The following is a 17,191-nucleotide window of genomic DNA, read 5'->3' on the forward strand; positions in this document are numbered from 1 at the left end:
TGATAATTTTTTCCCCCGTTTACCAGCAATGCTCAAAATCAAGGTGCCAAAAACATTGCTCGACTTGATATGATCGAAGAAGTTTTTTTGATTGATATAAATGTTGAACGATTGACCTGAACCTGTAAATAGGTTTTTTCTTTCTCAACATAAGCTCCGAATTTCTTTTTCCATCCGCTCGTGCGATCATTGTCTTTTAAAAAAAATCCAAAATAAATATAAAATAATAAAAGCTTTCAAATTAAAAAAATAAAATAAACCTAAAATTCTAAATTAAAAACACGAAAATCAATTGTTATTTTCGTTCTAATATTAAATTTGATACTCATCCATTCCTAATAATTCTCTCAAAAAAGAAAAAAAAATTCCTTTATGAAAATCCCATTCTCTTTATTTTCAATTTGACTTGCTTTTGATATGATGCATGTATATGAATGGCGACTTGGAAAACCTAAAAATTTTCGTTTAAAGATTGATTTTGAAGATGGACTACGGTTTAAAGATAAAAAAAGAGATAAATATCAAAACTATATATGGCCCATGGTTTAATGTGCAATTGTATATATGAATTTTGATTTTGTGTAAATTTATATATGAAATTTTGATTTGATCCAATTCTTGTAAATTATTAACACAATTATTGATATAACATAATTTTATGTTTATATATTGCATACATAAATAATTATATTTATCTAATATAAAAATAAATTTATATATATTTCTTTAAATATGTATGATTAAGTCAAAATTAAAATTTTAAGTATACATTCGAACCACAATTAGAGTTTTACGTGTATAATTGCACCAAATTAAAGTTCATATATAATTGTACATTAAATCAAAGTACATGTATAATTTTAAAATTTATCCCTAAAAAATTATTATAAGTACCGACTTAAAAATTGTGTCAAATTCAAATATTAAATGAATATTTACCACTTTTTTCCACAAGGTAAATTTTTAGTGGTTATCTTTTTTTTAATATAATTAATGGTTCCACTAGTTTGTTAATAACATATATGTTAACTTGGAAAAAAATAATTTAAGTACTTGTAATTAAAGAATATTTAGGTACCAAAATAAGAAAAAAAAAACATAATTTAGGTATCAATTTACGTGTTATTTTTTTCTAAATAGACTTGGTGTTGGTGTAATAGAGGTACTAATTTAAGAAAAAACAGTACTTTAGGTACTATTTGTGATAAAAAAATTTAAGTACTAAAATAGAAAAATAATATAATTTAGGTACCAATTTATCGGTTAAACCTCTAAAAGATTAGACAACAATCCTTTGATAGAGGCACTACTATTTTTCATCATGTTAGTATATAAATTAACAATAAACTAATTTCAATTAGTACAAATATGACTTATTTTTAGTAAATAAAAAGAAAATCTTTCACTTATTTTGAAAAGATTTTATTTTTTGGAAGAGTCTTATTTATTTTATTTCAAATTTAAATTGATTGTAAGTGTATATTAAATAATTTTTTTTTTCAAAGAAACATAACATATCGCATATGTTGGGCCCTTTGGAGATGGAGTTGGACTTTGAAGGTTGGTTTGAGCTAATTATAAGGTATTAGAGTTAGCATTTTTTTGATACACTTCGTTATTTAAGTCAATAAGAAAATAAAAGAAATCTCAAGAAAAATGGAGGACAACTCATAGATGAAAATGTGTAGACCAGCTAAGCTAATGGGAAATTAAAAAAAAAATGGAATAGTGAAAAATACTTGCATATACCTCACTTGAGGAGTTGGATCATTTTCATTGTCCTGGATGGGACTTGGATAATTCATCTTGATTTAGTTGAGTTTGGGTCGGGTCGATCTAAAATTTTATATCTATTTTTAAAATTTAGATTCGACTTGAAAAATGGGTTTAAATCCTGCCCAAATTTAATTCAGATTAAAAATGCTAAACTCAAGTCCGACCCGACCTACTCGTATTAAATTCTTTTTTTAAGATTATTTTTTATATAAAAATAAATTTAAAAAATATAATACATCAAATACGCTAAAAATATTAAAATAAATGTTTCTCAAAAATTGAAAATATATTAAAAACAAAATTTTTATACTTAAATAACACTAAGATAGTTACAATTTAGCAAGCAAATGCCTCTAAAATAGTAGCAAAATTAACCATAAAGCAAGAGTTATATAACAATGGCAATATAATAGCGAAATGGAAGCAAAACAACAACAAAATGGCAATAAAACTACGAATTAGCAACAAAACAGTTAGATTCAGGTCGAACTGAACCTGAACAAAAAAATCCTATCGAAGCCCGACCTATTTAGAAAACGAGTCTTATTTTTTGTCCAAGCCCATTTTTCAAACCTATATTTTAACTCAAAGCCTCCTATTTTCTGAACTAACTTTCAATCCTAGACAGATGATCCAACCCATAATCAAGCTTGATAAGACTAACAATATCAATATTTACTTGCTATACGGTTTAAGTGCTGAGAAGCTATTTTTAAGGTTTAGATATTATTTGTTAATGTGTTGGGTTGTTTTAATTACATGAATTTTGGGTTTTAATCTATAATCATGAGTTGATATAACCAATTCAACTACGTGTTATTTGGTTACAATGAAAGCAGGATTAGAAGAAGGAGAATAATGTTAAATAGGCAGCGGGAAATGTTGAACAAGACTTGGAGAATCAATCATATCCTTTTGTATGGCCAAAGTTTTCGCTTATCGTGTGTGCTCAGTTTTGAGTTTTTGCCCAATTGCAAGAATTTTCCTCCTCCTTTCCGTGTGGGAAATATATTAGTCCACCAATGACCAAAACACCTACTTTCCCCACTTCTTTATCAATATTTTTTTCTAACCTTTCTACGTTTATGGATAACTAGGAAAATGGTGGAGGATCAACTTGTTACAAAAGTGAATCTCCAAAAGTATTATGGAGATATTTACATTAAGAGTCGAATTGCATTTTATCATTTTTATTAAAAAAAATAGATAAACTAATATTTATACTTTATATCAAAGAGCAAATTGGTCCTTTACGTTAGAATTTTCATTTAGTTCTATAGCTAATTATTGACGTGGTTGATGGAATAACCAAATAGTTACACGTGAGGTGTCACATGTACCTCATATTAACAATCAAGGACTAATTTTAGCAGTAAAAATGAATTAATTTTTTTTAGAGTAACTTGCTCTTTGATCTTTCATATAAGGACGAATTTATCCTCTCTTTTTTAGTAGAGGGGACAAAATGCAATCTAACTCTTAATACAAAGGCCTTCATGGTACTTTTACCTTTGTTTTACGGTTTAAGTTTGGAGTTCATGGTCACTTTTCCTAATAATATTGTTTCCAATATTCAAACCTATTTTCTATCGTTGGAAATGCAATGTGTATTACCATTATAATTTTATAATCTAACCATTAAAATTTATTTGAAAAATACTAATAAATTTAAAAGAAATAGGGAAAAAACAGTAATTATGAAACTCATATTTCCCAGCCAGGTTTCTTCTCATAGAAATATCATAATAAACACAGGTTATGCCTTGATCAGTTGATCGTATCTGTTTCTGGGTTGATAGCCAAAGACCCATAACCCCTCTGTGTATACATAAGCTTTTTGCAGGCTGATCAAATTGGAGTAATAACATTTAACAGAACTTGTAATATTCAGTTGGCAAGTTGCAGGAACGTAGACGGCAATTGATCATATAATAATAATATTCAGATCTGATCATCAAACAGATCCTCCGTAAAGAAAGGAATGTTATGCCAATGGTTTCATTTGCATATGAGATTGGGGAACCAACCCTAAGAATGCCCCTATAGCCTATATATGCAATTTGGCCGTATGGGGTCTATGATTTTACCCATACTTTATTGCTTGTTTCGAATCTCTCAGCCTGTTTTTATTTTTTAAAATTCTAAGTTTTCCATGTTTAGATATTGCATGTTTGCTTTGCTTTTGGAGAAATTTCTGGAAAAAGTTTTGCAGCTCCATTTCAAATAATAATATTTCTGCATGCCTAAAAATATAAATTTCCCATTGTGAAGTTGCTGTAGAAGAAAATGAGTGGATGCATTTATATGATACATGCATAATCTCCAACTGATTCCTTGATTACTGCTTTGGCAGTTAGCAATATGTCGTACAATTATTATGAAATTATTTTAAATGCTAATTTTATAATTTGTATTTAGAACTCGTTATAATTCCATACAATAATGTCGTCTTCGTAGTCTATTACACCAATATTTAGAAGGATGAAATTTTATTTAAAAGAAACAAAAGGGTGAGCTAAAAATTCCTTTCTCACCGACAACGTATTTCCAAAAGCTAAAAATAATCCTTTTGACTTTTCAAAACGTCAACTTGGTGGTTGAGCAGCAGCAAAAACCAGACTCACACAAATTGCTGCTTAATTTCAATTCAAGTAGCAAAATTAAATAAATCATTTCTCTTTTGTTTCCAGTTTATAAACAATGCCCTTACTTTTTAAAAATTTCCTCTCATACATCCATCTCCCTCATCTCACAATTCTCTGACACACATCTCAAAGTCAGCGGCACCCTTTCTTCTCTCTTATTATTATAATTAATCGATTTTTTATGACAAGTAACTTCAACATGGAGCACTGGGATTGCCAAGCAGTAACTGGTGAAACTTGCAGCAACAATGATGCTTTTATCTCTTATATGGAAAACCCAGAATTCAGTTTTGGTCCTTTGAGTTTTCAACATGGAGATGAAGATCATCTCATGAGTTTCCCAGAAGTTTTTGAACCAAACCCTAATGTTTTAGATGGGTTAATGGAGGAACTTTACAAGCCTTTCTGTCCTGAGTTGAACCCATATACAATACCAGTTCTTGAAGATCACGTGGAGGAACCAGAGTGCCAAAAACAGCAGCCACTTGTTGTTTCTGGTACAAACAAGGATTCGACCAAGCCTAAAAGATCCAGGTTTGTAATTAAATTCATGGTTTTTACAAAAAGTTTTACATGTACTTATAACTTCACATGTTTCAGCAGGAAGAAACAGCAACATAGAGTTGTGAAGCATGTAACAGCTGATGATGGTCTTCAATCGGATATATGGTCATGGCGAAAATATGGGCAGAAACCCATCAAAGGATCACCATATCCAAGGTAAATATTCATTTATCATCTTTGTTTTGATATATATATATATATATTTGAAGGGGTCATTGAGTATTTTAAAATGGAAAAAAACACAGGAGCTATTACAGGTGCAGTAGCTCAAAAGGATGTTTAGCAAGGAAGCAAGTAGAGCGTAGCTGCTCGGATCCTCGAGTCTTTATTATAACCTTACAGGGATTTAAATTGCGGTCGCGATCGCGTTTTTCGGTCGCATTGCGTTTATGCGGTTGCGGACATAACGGATGCTATTGCGGTCATTGCAGGTATCGCGGTCGTGAATTTTACATTACTTATTGTGTATTGCGGGTATAGCGGGTTTCGGCAGTAGCGGTTTCGGACGGTGCCGTTACCGCTGTATAACGGCCGCTATTTCGGTAAAGGACCGCTATTTAAATCCCTGAACCTACACAGCCGAGCACAACCATGGCCACCCGACTCGACGGAACTCGCTTGCGGGAAGCACTCGCAACAAATCATCAACAGTGGCTAAGCCTAAAAACCTTGCCGATAAAAATGAACCCCATGAGGTTGCAGAATCGACGGTTCTTTCTCCGGCGGTCATTAAAGATGAGTCGGTGAAACAAGAGAGCATAACAATGGAGGGGGGCAAGATTCTAACGCCGGACATAATGTTGAGCGACGAATTAGTTGAAAGCTTTGAGGGTTTTGGGGATTTATTTGTAGACCAGTTTCCAGATTTGTCTCACGAATTATGGTTCATGAACGAATCTGCAACCTTAACTGGCGGTTTGCTGAATTAGTTTTAGAGCAGACATAATAAGCCAGCCATGTAATAACAACCAAATTGCACACTTGTACCAGCTGAAGAGTGTCTCTTTTGCAATTTCAGTTTCTGTTTCTGTAATTCATTTGTTACAAGGAGTTGAATATATCATAGTTTTTTTTCTAATTTATTTAAGATAATAACCAAAATTTATTTTAAAAAATCATATAATAAATTTATTAATAAACAATTAAAAGTTAATCAAAGGAGGACTGGCCTGTTATTCATTGTTAATTTTGAGGTAATATCGGCTTCTTCGTTAAGATGGAGCGATGTTGACAAAAAGATCAAAGGAGGTAGCAAAGTATAAATGACAGTTCATTTGTACATAATAAATGTTGAAAGTCAAGAAAGTCAGAATTGACCACTTCTTTCAAATGATTAATTTGTATTTTATTGTCAATATGTCCCAACTTGCATTTCCTACAAGTTTTTGGCTATTGGTAATTACTAATTACAAACAACTAAGCTTGCTTACACTCTTTAAACTTGTTGCTTAAGATTAATTAGGTTTCAACTAGTCAAAACAGCATATATATATATTATTTAAACGTTGTTTGAGTTAGTGTTACGAGTCAATTGAGTACTAATTCGGTTATATCTTTCTGTATCTAAAATAAGTTATATTATTCAAAAAAAAAAATTTTAAAATTAATAAAAATTTTGCTTGTGGTAAAATTTGCATGTTTAAATTTCATTTTAATCACAGTTTATTTATTTTTTCATTTTATTATCATACATATTTAATGTGTTATTATTAATTAGTTTCAAAACATATGTTTCATTATTTATTATATATATGTTATTTTTAAACACACATTTGTATATTCTAAGTATATAATTTTTACATGCATATGCGTGTAATAATATTTCTAGTTATATATTAAGCACTTAATTGAGTTAGCGTTATAAGTCAACAATGTTGTTGAGTTATGTGAAAAGTAGTTTATTTTACAAAATATTGTTTTGAGAGTATTTTTTATATTTTATATAAAAAAAAGTATACAAAATAAGATTTCAACCTAAGCTATAGTTTTCAAAATTTATACTTTTAATATTTCACCCAAACTTAATTTATTATTTTATTAATTTTTTATAAAGATTATAAAGATATTTGACACACAATTCTATTTTTTATAAATATATTTGACACGGATGTGTCATAATTTAATATATAAATATTTCTTAAATAAGCAATAAATTCTGCAATTATTTTAAAAAATAAAAGGGTTTCTATGCACAAAGGTTGGAACCCTGAAAATTTACTACTATCTAGATGAGTATAGATATTCCCTTAAAGTTTAAATTACTTAATTGATTCGATGAATATAGGAAATTCATGGGTTTCGGTTGCCTGATGCAACTCTGGTAAATTACATGTAGTCGACCATATTTATGGTTGTATTAATCTGCAGCAGTTGCAGAGGCTCCTGTTTGGTTCCATCAAGCAAAGCAGCCACTGCACCCACAAAAGCTGCATTAATATAAGTTGTGGGTTCGGAATGCGAGTAATCCGATCTCCGATCATTGAAATGGTCACTTGAATCAGGACCTCCCACGATTGCTCCGACATGTTGATTTGGATTCGGGTTGTTCGAAGAGTAATAACTCGAGTAGCCATCGTTACACCCCACCCTGCTCGGGTGACTGTGGATAGAAGGGATGGATGAGCCTCTATGGTGAAGCTGCATGGGATAGTTACTCCCAAACCCCACCATGTATGACATTTTCATGGGGTTGTTCCCCAATATGTAATTCACCTGCAATAATATCAGTATATAAATGTAACCTTATTCTTGGTTTTTTATATCAATATCAGTATATATGTATATATACCTGTGATTTTACGAAAGATTTGATTTGGGAGGCTGAGAAATGTGCAGAGCCACATTGGATGCCATCAATATTAGATGTCATTAAGGTTTTGGAGTAGACAGATAGCACCATGCAAGAGCTTGTAACGTATTGCAAATTAGAGCTATCTCTTATATACAAAAGGCCACCTGAAAACAAACCAGAAAATTTATTAGCTTAGTGACGATCATTTAGAAATCTAAGTTATTCATTAGTGATATATTTTAAGAGGTGTATGTATGTACCAGCAGTTGTTTGAATCTGTAAAGAGCTGCTTCCTGGCATTAGTGCACATATAAATGATTCAACATCAGTCTTATATTTAGACAAATCCTTCTTCCCACCATAGAATTCCTGAACAAGAACTGTTAATACCTTTCTTTTAGTTTGTTACTTATAAAGAAGGGTCATATGATTTTACCTTTGCTAGTAATGCTTGAGCTCCAGCAAATTTGTTGTCCCAACTAAACTCTGATACTGCTTGACTCCATCCTTGGTTGCTCAAAACATAGTTCAAGTATTTTTCATCTCTACTTGCCTTGTATAGCCAAGCTGCAGACCATAATAACTCGTCCTATATATATATATATCAGATGCAAAGCTCAAATGATTATATGGTTATCAACATTGCTAAAGGTTTATGATTTACCTGATATCCTGAGAAAGAGCAGTAGAAAGGGCAAGAGTCTTTGTATGATCCCCTATACTTGTCTGCGAATTTGAATAACTGTGCAGCCAATATGATTGAGATTGAAATGCATACAAGGCATGAGGGGACAAATTTAAACGAGCTACTTACCGATTTGGATTTGCTTAACAGCTTTGTAGAGTAATTGGAATCAACTCGTTTGAAGACTAATGAAGCAGCTGAAAGAGCGGCGGAAGCCTCAGCCGAGGCTTCTGTGCCTGGTGAATCGGAAGTGATTTTATAGAGTGTTCGAGGGGTGTCCATGTCTTCAGGACGCTCCCAGCACTGGTGATCAGCGTTTCCATCCCCAACCTGAGTATAAAGTGTGGTGGGTGAAGTATGGGCTCGCAATATAAAATCAGTGCCCCAACGGATAGCAGCGCGGAGGTGGCTAAGCTGATGGGCCGAAGAGATTTCATGCCGGTACTCAACGGCTGCCCAACTCAACAATGTCACTGTAAACGCCATTGGCCATCCGAACTTCACATTATCCCCAGCATCATAGTAACCTCCCACCAGCTTGACCTGCACACAAAACCAAATCCAAACTTCAAAATTAGTCTACTATTTGCCGAAGCTCAATTTTATCATCATCATCATCATCATCATCATCAAAGTACCAAGTAATTTGGTAGCCATACATACATTATCAGGTTTGCCATCAGTGAGTGCAGAGTCTCCCCTCCATTTCAGTCTCTGGTTAGCCGGCAACTTCCCCGAACGTTGTCCTTCAAAGAACATGATTGCTTTGCCTAGTGCATCCTTATAGTCATAAGACAAATGTTCCACATCCTCGAAGGCTAGTTCATTGTGACTACTACTAGTCAATGCCATGGCTAAGTTGCAGCACAAGACCAGACCCCATACTATTTCAACACACCCCATTTTTTTCATGACTTACAATTTGCATTAACTAACCTGCATGGTCTTTAATGGTTGGCCATGCTGGTTATTTATAGACCTTTTTTCACCACAACTGATGCTGTAGCTGGTTATTTAACAAAAATCAAACAAGCGTTGATGACATGGGAAGAATGGAGATGGCGTGAAGTGAATAAATTAAGAATGTGTTGCAAAGTCAGTAAGAGTTGAGTCACAAGACTGTACTAATAATGTGAGTGAGAGCACAATGAGATATGGTTTCACCCACTCCTTCACGTCATGTATCTTCTTTCGTGTGATTTTTTCCATACGAGAAAACCATAAATTTCAATGGTTCATTGAACCTTTTAGTTATGGGCCTAAATATAATGATTGTTCTCATACGGCTTCGCTCATATATACGTCTATGTTAGTGGTTTGGCTATTAGTAAACATATGACTGATGATACTACAGGAAGATCACTACGATCAACTTGTGGCCCATGTTCAGTTTTTGAATGTCCAAATAGCCAATCATGTACCAAAAGCCCAAATCAATCTTAACCTTATCCGTTGCCCGTAAGTTAAACCCTGTTAGAAGCAACAATCTCCCTTTGCCATATCCTAACATGGAACTCGTTTCCCTGCTAAGAGAAGATTCAAATAAATATTTATCAAATGGGATGAAATTTTTAATCTAAACTTAACTGATTTGTCAATAAGTCATCACGATTATACCATAATATTATTAAAATCAACCATCAAATATTACTAACCCAACTTAATACAACATAAGATCATTTTACAAACCAATCAATAAAAAAATAATTTTAGGGCTAAACGTAAAGGTTTTAGTTATTATCCTTGGTTAGATCTCACTCCTTTCTTCATCTGATTTTTATTACTTGAATTGACTTTTAAGTATAAAAAAAAGGTCTTAAAATATAAATACGGATACTCTCTTAACTTATTTTCTTTTAGCAAAATTTAAAAATATTTAAACTCATTTTCAAACCCGACACATTATCAGATATATATATAAATTCTACAAATCCAACTTTTATTTTTGTGGCCAAAAATTCTTAAGACCAACCTCACTAATACTTTTTCCTCTAAATTCATTTCTTTAGCACGTTTAATAATTTCTTATAAAGCAAAGTAGTAGCATTCAATCAATTCTATCAACGATTATCTTAGACTCTTTTCCAATTGATTAAGCGTAGGTTGAATTATAGTCTCCTTTTCACACGTTAAGATTTAGCTAAACCAGAAAACAATAATCATTTAAGCATTCTTTCTCAGTGGACTAGCCCTCCCCCTTTTTTCTCTTTTTCTTATTTAATGTTCATAAGCTGTCTGCCATGGAGTTTTCATGAGGCCAATACATGAAACACTTGTCTGTGTTCCCAATAATTTCGCCGTATTAAGAAAGAAAAAAGAAAAACCCTTTAAATATGCGCACATAATCTAACCTTCTATTCCCATTTATGAACTTGCCCCCCCCCCCCTTAATGCATTTTCTAGAAAAATGAGTTAGTGCTTCTTAGTTGCTGCCTTAGATAACATATTTTTTTTGCAAAATAACTTAGTGGTGGAGATTTCCTGCTTTTTCTTCTCTTTTTTTAGCAACAATTAAAGGATCTCTAGTTGACTTTCAATTACTGAAATCCAAGCAATGATTATTCGTCTCATTCATACTATCCACATTTTGCATCAAATAATGAAGTTAAAACTTGAATATTAAAATATATTCTAAGTAAAATTTTTTAAGTTGGATCGGTAGTCGAATTGGTCATGCCACTAGTTTGTACGATTCGATTAAATAAATCATTAAAAATCATAAAAAAAACTCGACTCAATTTATTTTTAACCTAGTTCAATTAGTTCGTACCAGTTCACAGCTTAACTAATCTAATGTCTCTCTCTGGACCACTACCCCAACCAATCTGATCTGGTTTAAACAACCATGACTCTAAGCCTCTAGACTTTATACAGTTGGAATTTAGCCCTCTTACTTTTATTTTAAGAATTTAATGTCTCTACTTTTTAGATTTAACAATTCTCTTTCAAATTATATTTAACCACGTAACACTTTAATTGAAAAGTTAACTATATTAACTATTTGAATTAATTAATAAAATTATAAAAATATAAAGACCAAATTATGTTAAAAAGTAAAGTATAATGATTAATTCTCAATTTTAAACATAGTAGAAGGACCAAAACTAAAAATTAACCGTTGTTGTAAAATAAAATAAAAAGAAAAGAGGCATGGTGGGTGTGCCACGTGTTAACATGAGGTATATAGATAGATATGAATATTTAAATTTTTAGCATATTTTTAGGACTAAAACTGAAACTATACCACCGTTTGGAAATCTCAAAAAAAAAAAGACGGGAGCTTTTTTTTTTTGCCAGGTGTCAAAAAGAAGCATGGTTTGGACACTACTTTATGAAACTCAATAAAAAATCTAGATATCTAAAAGTGAAAATGAAAATGATAAAAATAAAAAGATTTCGATAAATTGTATCAATACGAGAAAATATGAAACCAAATGAAAAAGTTGTTGACAACGTTTATACTTATAATGCTGCTATTGAAATAGCAAAAAAAAAAAATTGAGGATCTTAAGCCTATATCTGTTAAGGAATGTAGAAATAGAAAAATTGGTCAGATTAGAATAATGCAATTCAAGCATAATTGAAGTCACTCACTAAATGGGAATTTGTGCCAAAACAAAATGAGAAAAATGAAATCGTAAGATTTAAAGCACAACTTGTAGCACAAGAATTTTCACAAAGACCTGACTTTGATTATGAACAGACATACTCTCTTGTGATGAATGCAATCACGTTTAGATATCTTGTTAGTCTAGCAATACGTGAAAAACTTGACATGCATCTAATGAAAATCGTTACAATCTATTTGTATGGTTCACTTGATAGTAAAATTTATATGAAGATCTCTGAAGGATTTAAAATCCCAAAAGGATATAGAGTTCCTTAGGAAAATTGCTCGGTCAAATTAAAGAAATCCTTATATGGATTAAAACAATTTGGACGTGACACAATCTTCTTGGTGAATATTTGTTAAAAGAAGGTTATAAAAATGATTCAATTTGTCCATGCATTTTTATAAAAAGGTATGGATCAAAATTTTGTGATAATTGTTGTTTATGTTGATGATTTAAATATTATTAGAACTCACAAAGAGCTTCAAAATATAGTAAATTATTTAAAGAAAGATTTTGAGAGGAAATATCTTAGAAAAACAAAGTTTTGTCTCGACCTAAAGATCGAGCATTTAAAGGATGGAATTCATGTCCATCAATCATGTTATATAGAAAAGATCTTAAAGAAATTTTATATGAATAAATCACATCCATTGAGTACCCCATGGTTCCATTTTGTTTTTGCGAAAATGATGAAGTATTTCTTGGTCTTAAAGTACCATCTCTAAGTGACATAAAGGCATTTATGTATCTTGCAAACAACACACGACCCGGTATAACATTCGTTGTGATCTTGTTAGCATGACTTAGTTATTCTCCAACACATAGACATTGGAATGGAATTTAAACATGTATTTAGATATCTTAAAAGAATAGTTGGAATGAGGTTAATTATTTTATTCAAGTAAATCAAGATCTCTATTAATTGACATTAGTTGTTGCCTTTTCAAATCATACATAAATAATTGCAATACATGAGGCAAGCTAAGAATGCGTTTAGCTAAGGTTGTTAATTCAACATATCTAGAAGATATGTGATTTGTCTTTGCAAGAAAATATGTCAACTATCATATGCAAAAATAATATAGCATGTATAACTCAATTGAAAGGTAGTTGCATCAAATGTGATAGAAGAAAACATATTTCACCAAAATTATTCTCCAGTCATGATATTGAGAAAAAACGTGATATAAAAGTTTAACAAATTTATTCTAGTGATAATTTGACTGGTCTTTTATCAAGGCATTGTCAACCACAACATTTGAAAAACTAGTATAGAATATTGGAGTGCGTTGGCTCAAAGATCTAATGTGATGTTGGCATTATGGAGAGTCTAAAACACAATGTATTTTTTTCCTTCAACCAAAGTTTTGTTTCATTGAGTTTTCCTAATAAAAGTTTTTAACGAGGCAACTTGTAATAGGAGATTGTGTATTATTTTTCCTTCATTATATTTTCATCCCACAGAGTTTTTTCTAATAAAGTTTTAATGAAGCACATTTTCATTAATGAACATTAAATGGGGAGTGTTGTAAATCCATTGATAAATGGATGTCCATATAACTCTCCAAACCCCCCAAATGCATTCTCTTGTAACCCTTAAAAAAATTATAGGGCACCTTAATTATCTTTATTATATGTTTGTAACCTGGAGTGGTTGAGGCACTATAAATGGAGGGCATGTATAAGTTTTTTGGGATCCAAGTGGAAGTTGAATCATTGTTTCATTTTTCTATTATTCTCTCTTGTTTATTATATAATTCTCTTAGTTTATAATATAACCTCATTTTTTTTCAATTATTCCCTAAATCAATAATAAATAAAATATAAATATAAATAATATAATTAAGAATATAAATAGCATAATTTAAGGCGAGAAATATCACAAATAATTAATAAATTATGCACTTATCACCTAATATATAGGATTAACACATTTTATGTTATCTAAACTTTGTCCGACCTAGAATATAAATTTAAAATTTTATTTGAATTCACTGTTGTAAATAATTAATTTAAGTTGATTTTTAGATGATATAAATTATCGAATATATAAAAAATAATACAATATAATACATAATAAGAAAAAAAAATAAGTTGGATGGAATCTAACATTAAACGTTGAAGTCCAAATTTAATTTATACATGATTTTTTGTTTTCATTTTAGGCTTAAATTTTTGTTCAAAATTTCTTAAATATTCAAATAAATTTCAGACTTGTACGGATAATGAGATGGTTAAACAAGTGTATTGTTTTGTTGTTATCTAAAGTTTGTTATATTATTATATCAGTCCATAAACTTAGGTAAATGAATAACATAAGTTAAGATATTAATTTAAGTGGTATTGAAACAGACTCTTCAGTTAAAGTCCTTACCTACTCAAAATGTCCATTTCGTGCATAAATTTACAAGAAAAGTGATGGGTGGACTTTCTTGCGTTCTTTTAACTTAGCTAATGCCGTTATCATTGACGACCAAGCAAAAGTCCTAGTCAATGGTTACCAACAATTTCGTTTAAATTATATCCCAACTCTAACTCTACCAAACATTTTCGATCAATCAGCCAAATATAATTAAATGTAGCGCTTCCATTTTAATAGAGTTATGATTGATATTGATAGTTTAGAAGTAGTTTAAGTTTGAAAGGATAATTTGTTGGGGAAAACGAGTGTTACAATACTTAAAGAGAGTTCAACGGATCATATTCGATATATTCCTAGAAAAAATAATGAAACCTCTTATAATGCCTTAAAAAGTTTTAAATCAAAATAAAACTAAAGGTGATCTTGATCAATTTTTTTCACCAAAAAGAAATATAGGGCTTCCATGTTTCTGTATCATATATTAATAATTTATAAGTTCTATTAACAATTTTATTTGATTAACTTTAATATTTGAAGTTTAATTTCCTCCTTCAGTTTTTTCGCCTTTAAAATTAATGACATTTTGTTATTGACCTATCAAAACCTGCCGCGACTTATTTTTTTCATGTAAGCAATTTAGGTGGAATTAGTGACTGAATAAACAATAATATGAAATAAAAAAGAAAATTAATAAAATTTTAAAACAAAAAAAAAAGAATTAAATGAGTTTAATTGAAAATTTTGTTGTTTAATCTCTCGTATGTCTCAGCTAAATCCAAATTTCGGGGTCAGCTACCGCTTAAGCTGCCATTTATGGCAGGTCGGTGTGAGAAATTATCCTAAATAAAATTTCCGATTGAACTTTTAGTTTCCATTTTCCTTAATGTGTTTTGATTCACTGTTTCAATAATGCTTGATTTATTAGTTTTGTTGGGAACGGTAAGTAACTCATCTATGTTCATGGAAAAGTCCAATTTGTTTGGTAATGAAAAGACAGATGTTAATTCTCTCCTAAAATTTTAATCAATATAAATTCCACATCATCATTTGCGTGGACCAAAAATGTCATATCACAATTTTTAATAGTTCCACTTGGTGATTCGTTTTTTTAACTTGTTAATTCTTGGAGGAAATATACATCTATGTATTATAGTGGACAATTTTTTTAAAATATCAATTTAAGAAAAATGGTCTAATTTAGTGTTAGAATATACTTGTATTTTGGCATGTGAGATATCTCACAGTTCAAAATAAGAAAATAAATTCGTGAAAATTGTTACATCTCGCGGAATATTTTCTAAAACCCAAAAACTCAAATACAACCCTATCTAAAAGCAATAACTCTAAAACAAACAAAAAGAAAGTAAGGAATTTGAATAAATAAAACCAAATACAACACTCATTTGGCGCTTTTGTAGAATTGGATTAGTTGGTTAAATCGGGGATTGATCGAGATATTAATTTAAAGAGGGGTTTTGAACCGGTTGATTCGGAAACAAATACGGAATGGCTGACTAAATTAAAAAAAAATTTAATCGAATCGGCCAACTAATGATCTAACCAATACGACCACCAGTCTGACTTAAAAAACCATTGCTTTTATGAATTAAAGATTTGAATTACATAAATAAATTTGAAACCCTTTACCTATTGTTTCCTCAGTATGCGATTGCTTAACTCATTTTTTTTATTTCCAATATTTTCAATCTAACCCCAACATGTAGGGGCCAAATTGCTAATAAAACTTAATTTATATTATATAGTTTTTCTTAATATATCTAAGCCATTTTTTATATATTTCATATCATGTTTTGACTACCTTTTTATTTGTTTATGTTTGGCCATCGCTAAGGGCAGTTATACTTAATAGGATGTTCTAGAAGATGATCTTTATAATTTTTTAAAAAATTAAATTAATTTTTTATCATTTTTAAGAGGGTTAAAATGTAATTTTACTTTTTTTTTAATTTAAACTTTTAAAACACTTAAAAGAAAAAAAATTCACTGGGCCTGCCCCTACTAAAAAATATATATATTTATTTTTAATATATATTACAAAAAAAAAAAGAAAGAAAGAGAAGAAACAGGCTTGTTTGTTGTTATTTGTTTAGCGTAATGTATATGATTTTAGGACATTTGGATTCTTTAATTTATGAATTTGAGGAGAGTCACAAAATTTAATCCAAAGCTTTCAAAGTTTTAATTTATAGAATTTTATATATTTTGGGGGTATTTTTTAATTCCTTTTGTTTGTTTGGTAGTGTGGATAAATGATGAAAATCTATGTGCTTACGCCTTATTATACTAATATGGGTTTTAATAGTATAAGCTCAACTTATTTGATTTTAAAATACCATTTGTAAATTTAAGCTTGCTAGTAGAAAATTCTTCTTCTTCTTTCTTTTTCTTTTTTAATTTTTGTATGACAAACATCAAGTAACAAAATGTTACTAAAACTATGAAACCAAAAGTGTTGTAATTCCAAAGGTTTTGATTTTCTTCAAAGAATTTATAACTATAATTATATGTGTAGTAATAAAATTTAAGAAAAATTCACACGAGTTATATATATGATAAAATTTAAGGGCACATGTAGGGGTCTTGGCCTTAAAAATTGAAATTTTATTTTTTTATTTTTTAAAAAAGTATAAAATTATAAATTAATAATGATAAAATTACATTTTAATTTTTCATAAATAATAAAATTTTAACTTAATATTATAAAAATATTAATCAATACAATATTAAAATTAT

The 17,191-nt window shown here is 30.2% G+C and overlaps 2 protein-coding genes across 2 annotated transcripts; one reads left to right on the top strand and one right to left on the bottom strand.

Annotated features, from left to right (window-relative positions):
• Nucleotides 1-4,408: 4,408 nt before the first annotated feature.
• LOC107947663 (WRKY transcription factor 22) lies at nucleotides 4,409-6,062 on the top strand. Its single transcript, XM_041107468.1, has 4 exons — nucleotides 4,409-4,955; nucleotides 5,025-5,141; nucleotides 5,231-5,317; nucleotides 5,554-6,062. Exons 1-4 carry the CDS (start codon nucleotides 4,603-4,605, stop codon nucleotides 5,912-5,914), a joined length of 918 nt encoding a protein of 305 aa, XP_040963402.1. The 5' UTR covers nucleotides 4,409-4,602; the 3' UTR covers nucleotides 5,915-6,062.
• A 1,248-nt stretch (nucleotides 6,063-7,310) lies between these two features.
• Nucleotides 7,311-9,364, bottom strand: LOC107947662 (endoglucanase-like). The gene is given in 7 exon segments (NM_001327535.1): nucleotides 7,311-7,697; nucleotides 7,774-7,940; nucleotides 8,037-8,145; nucleotides 8,213-8,365; nucleotides 8,441-8,518; nucleotides 8,591-9,004; nucleotides 9,125-9,364. Coding segments are annotated over 7 exon segments (1,548 nt in total).
• Between the last annotated feature and the right edge of the window lie 7,827 nt (nucleotides 9,365-17,191).

This window comes from Gossypium hirsutum, chromosome D12 (genome assembly GCF_007990345.1).
Source record: "Gossypium hirsutum isolate 1008001.06 chromosome D12, Gossypium_hirsutum_v2.1, whole genome shotgun sequence".
Lineage (NCBI taxonomy): Eukaryota > Viridiplantae > Streptophyta > Magnoliopsida > Malvales > Malvaceae > Gossypium > Gossypium hirsutum.

Excerpts from the sequence above, each read along its gene's own strand:
- LOC107947663 (XM_041107468.1), top strand. The coding sequence starts at position 4,603 with ATGACAAGTAACTTCAACATGGAGCACTGGGATTGCCAAGCAGTAACT. Across the intron at positions 5,142-5,230 it reads AAAGGATCACCATATCCAAG|GAGCTATTACAGGTGCAGTA; the intron begins GTAAATATTCAT and ends AAAAAAACACAG. Across the intron at positions 5,318-5,553 it reads GATCCTCGAGTCTTTATTAT|AACCTACACAGCCGAGCACA; the intron begins AACCTTACAGGG and ends TTTAAATCCCTG.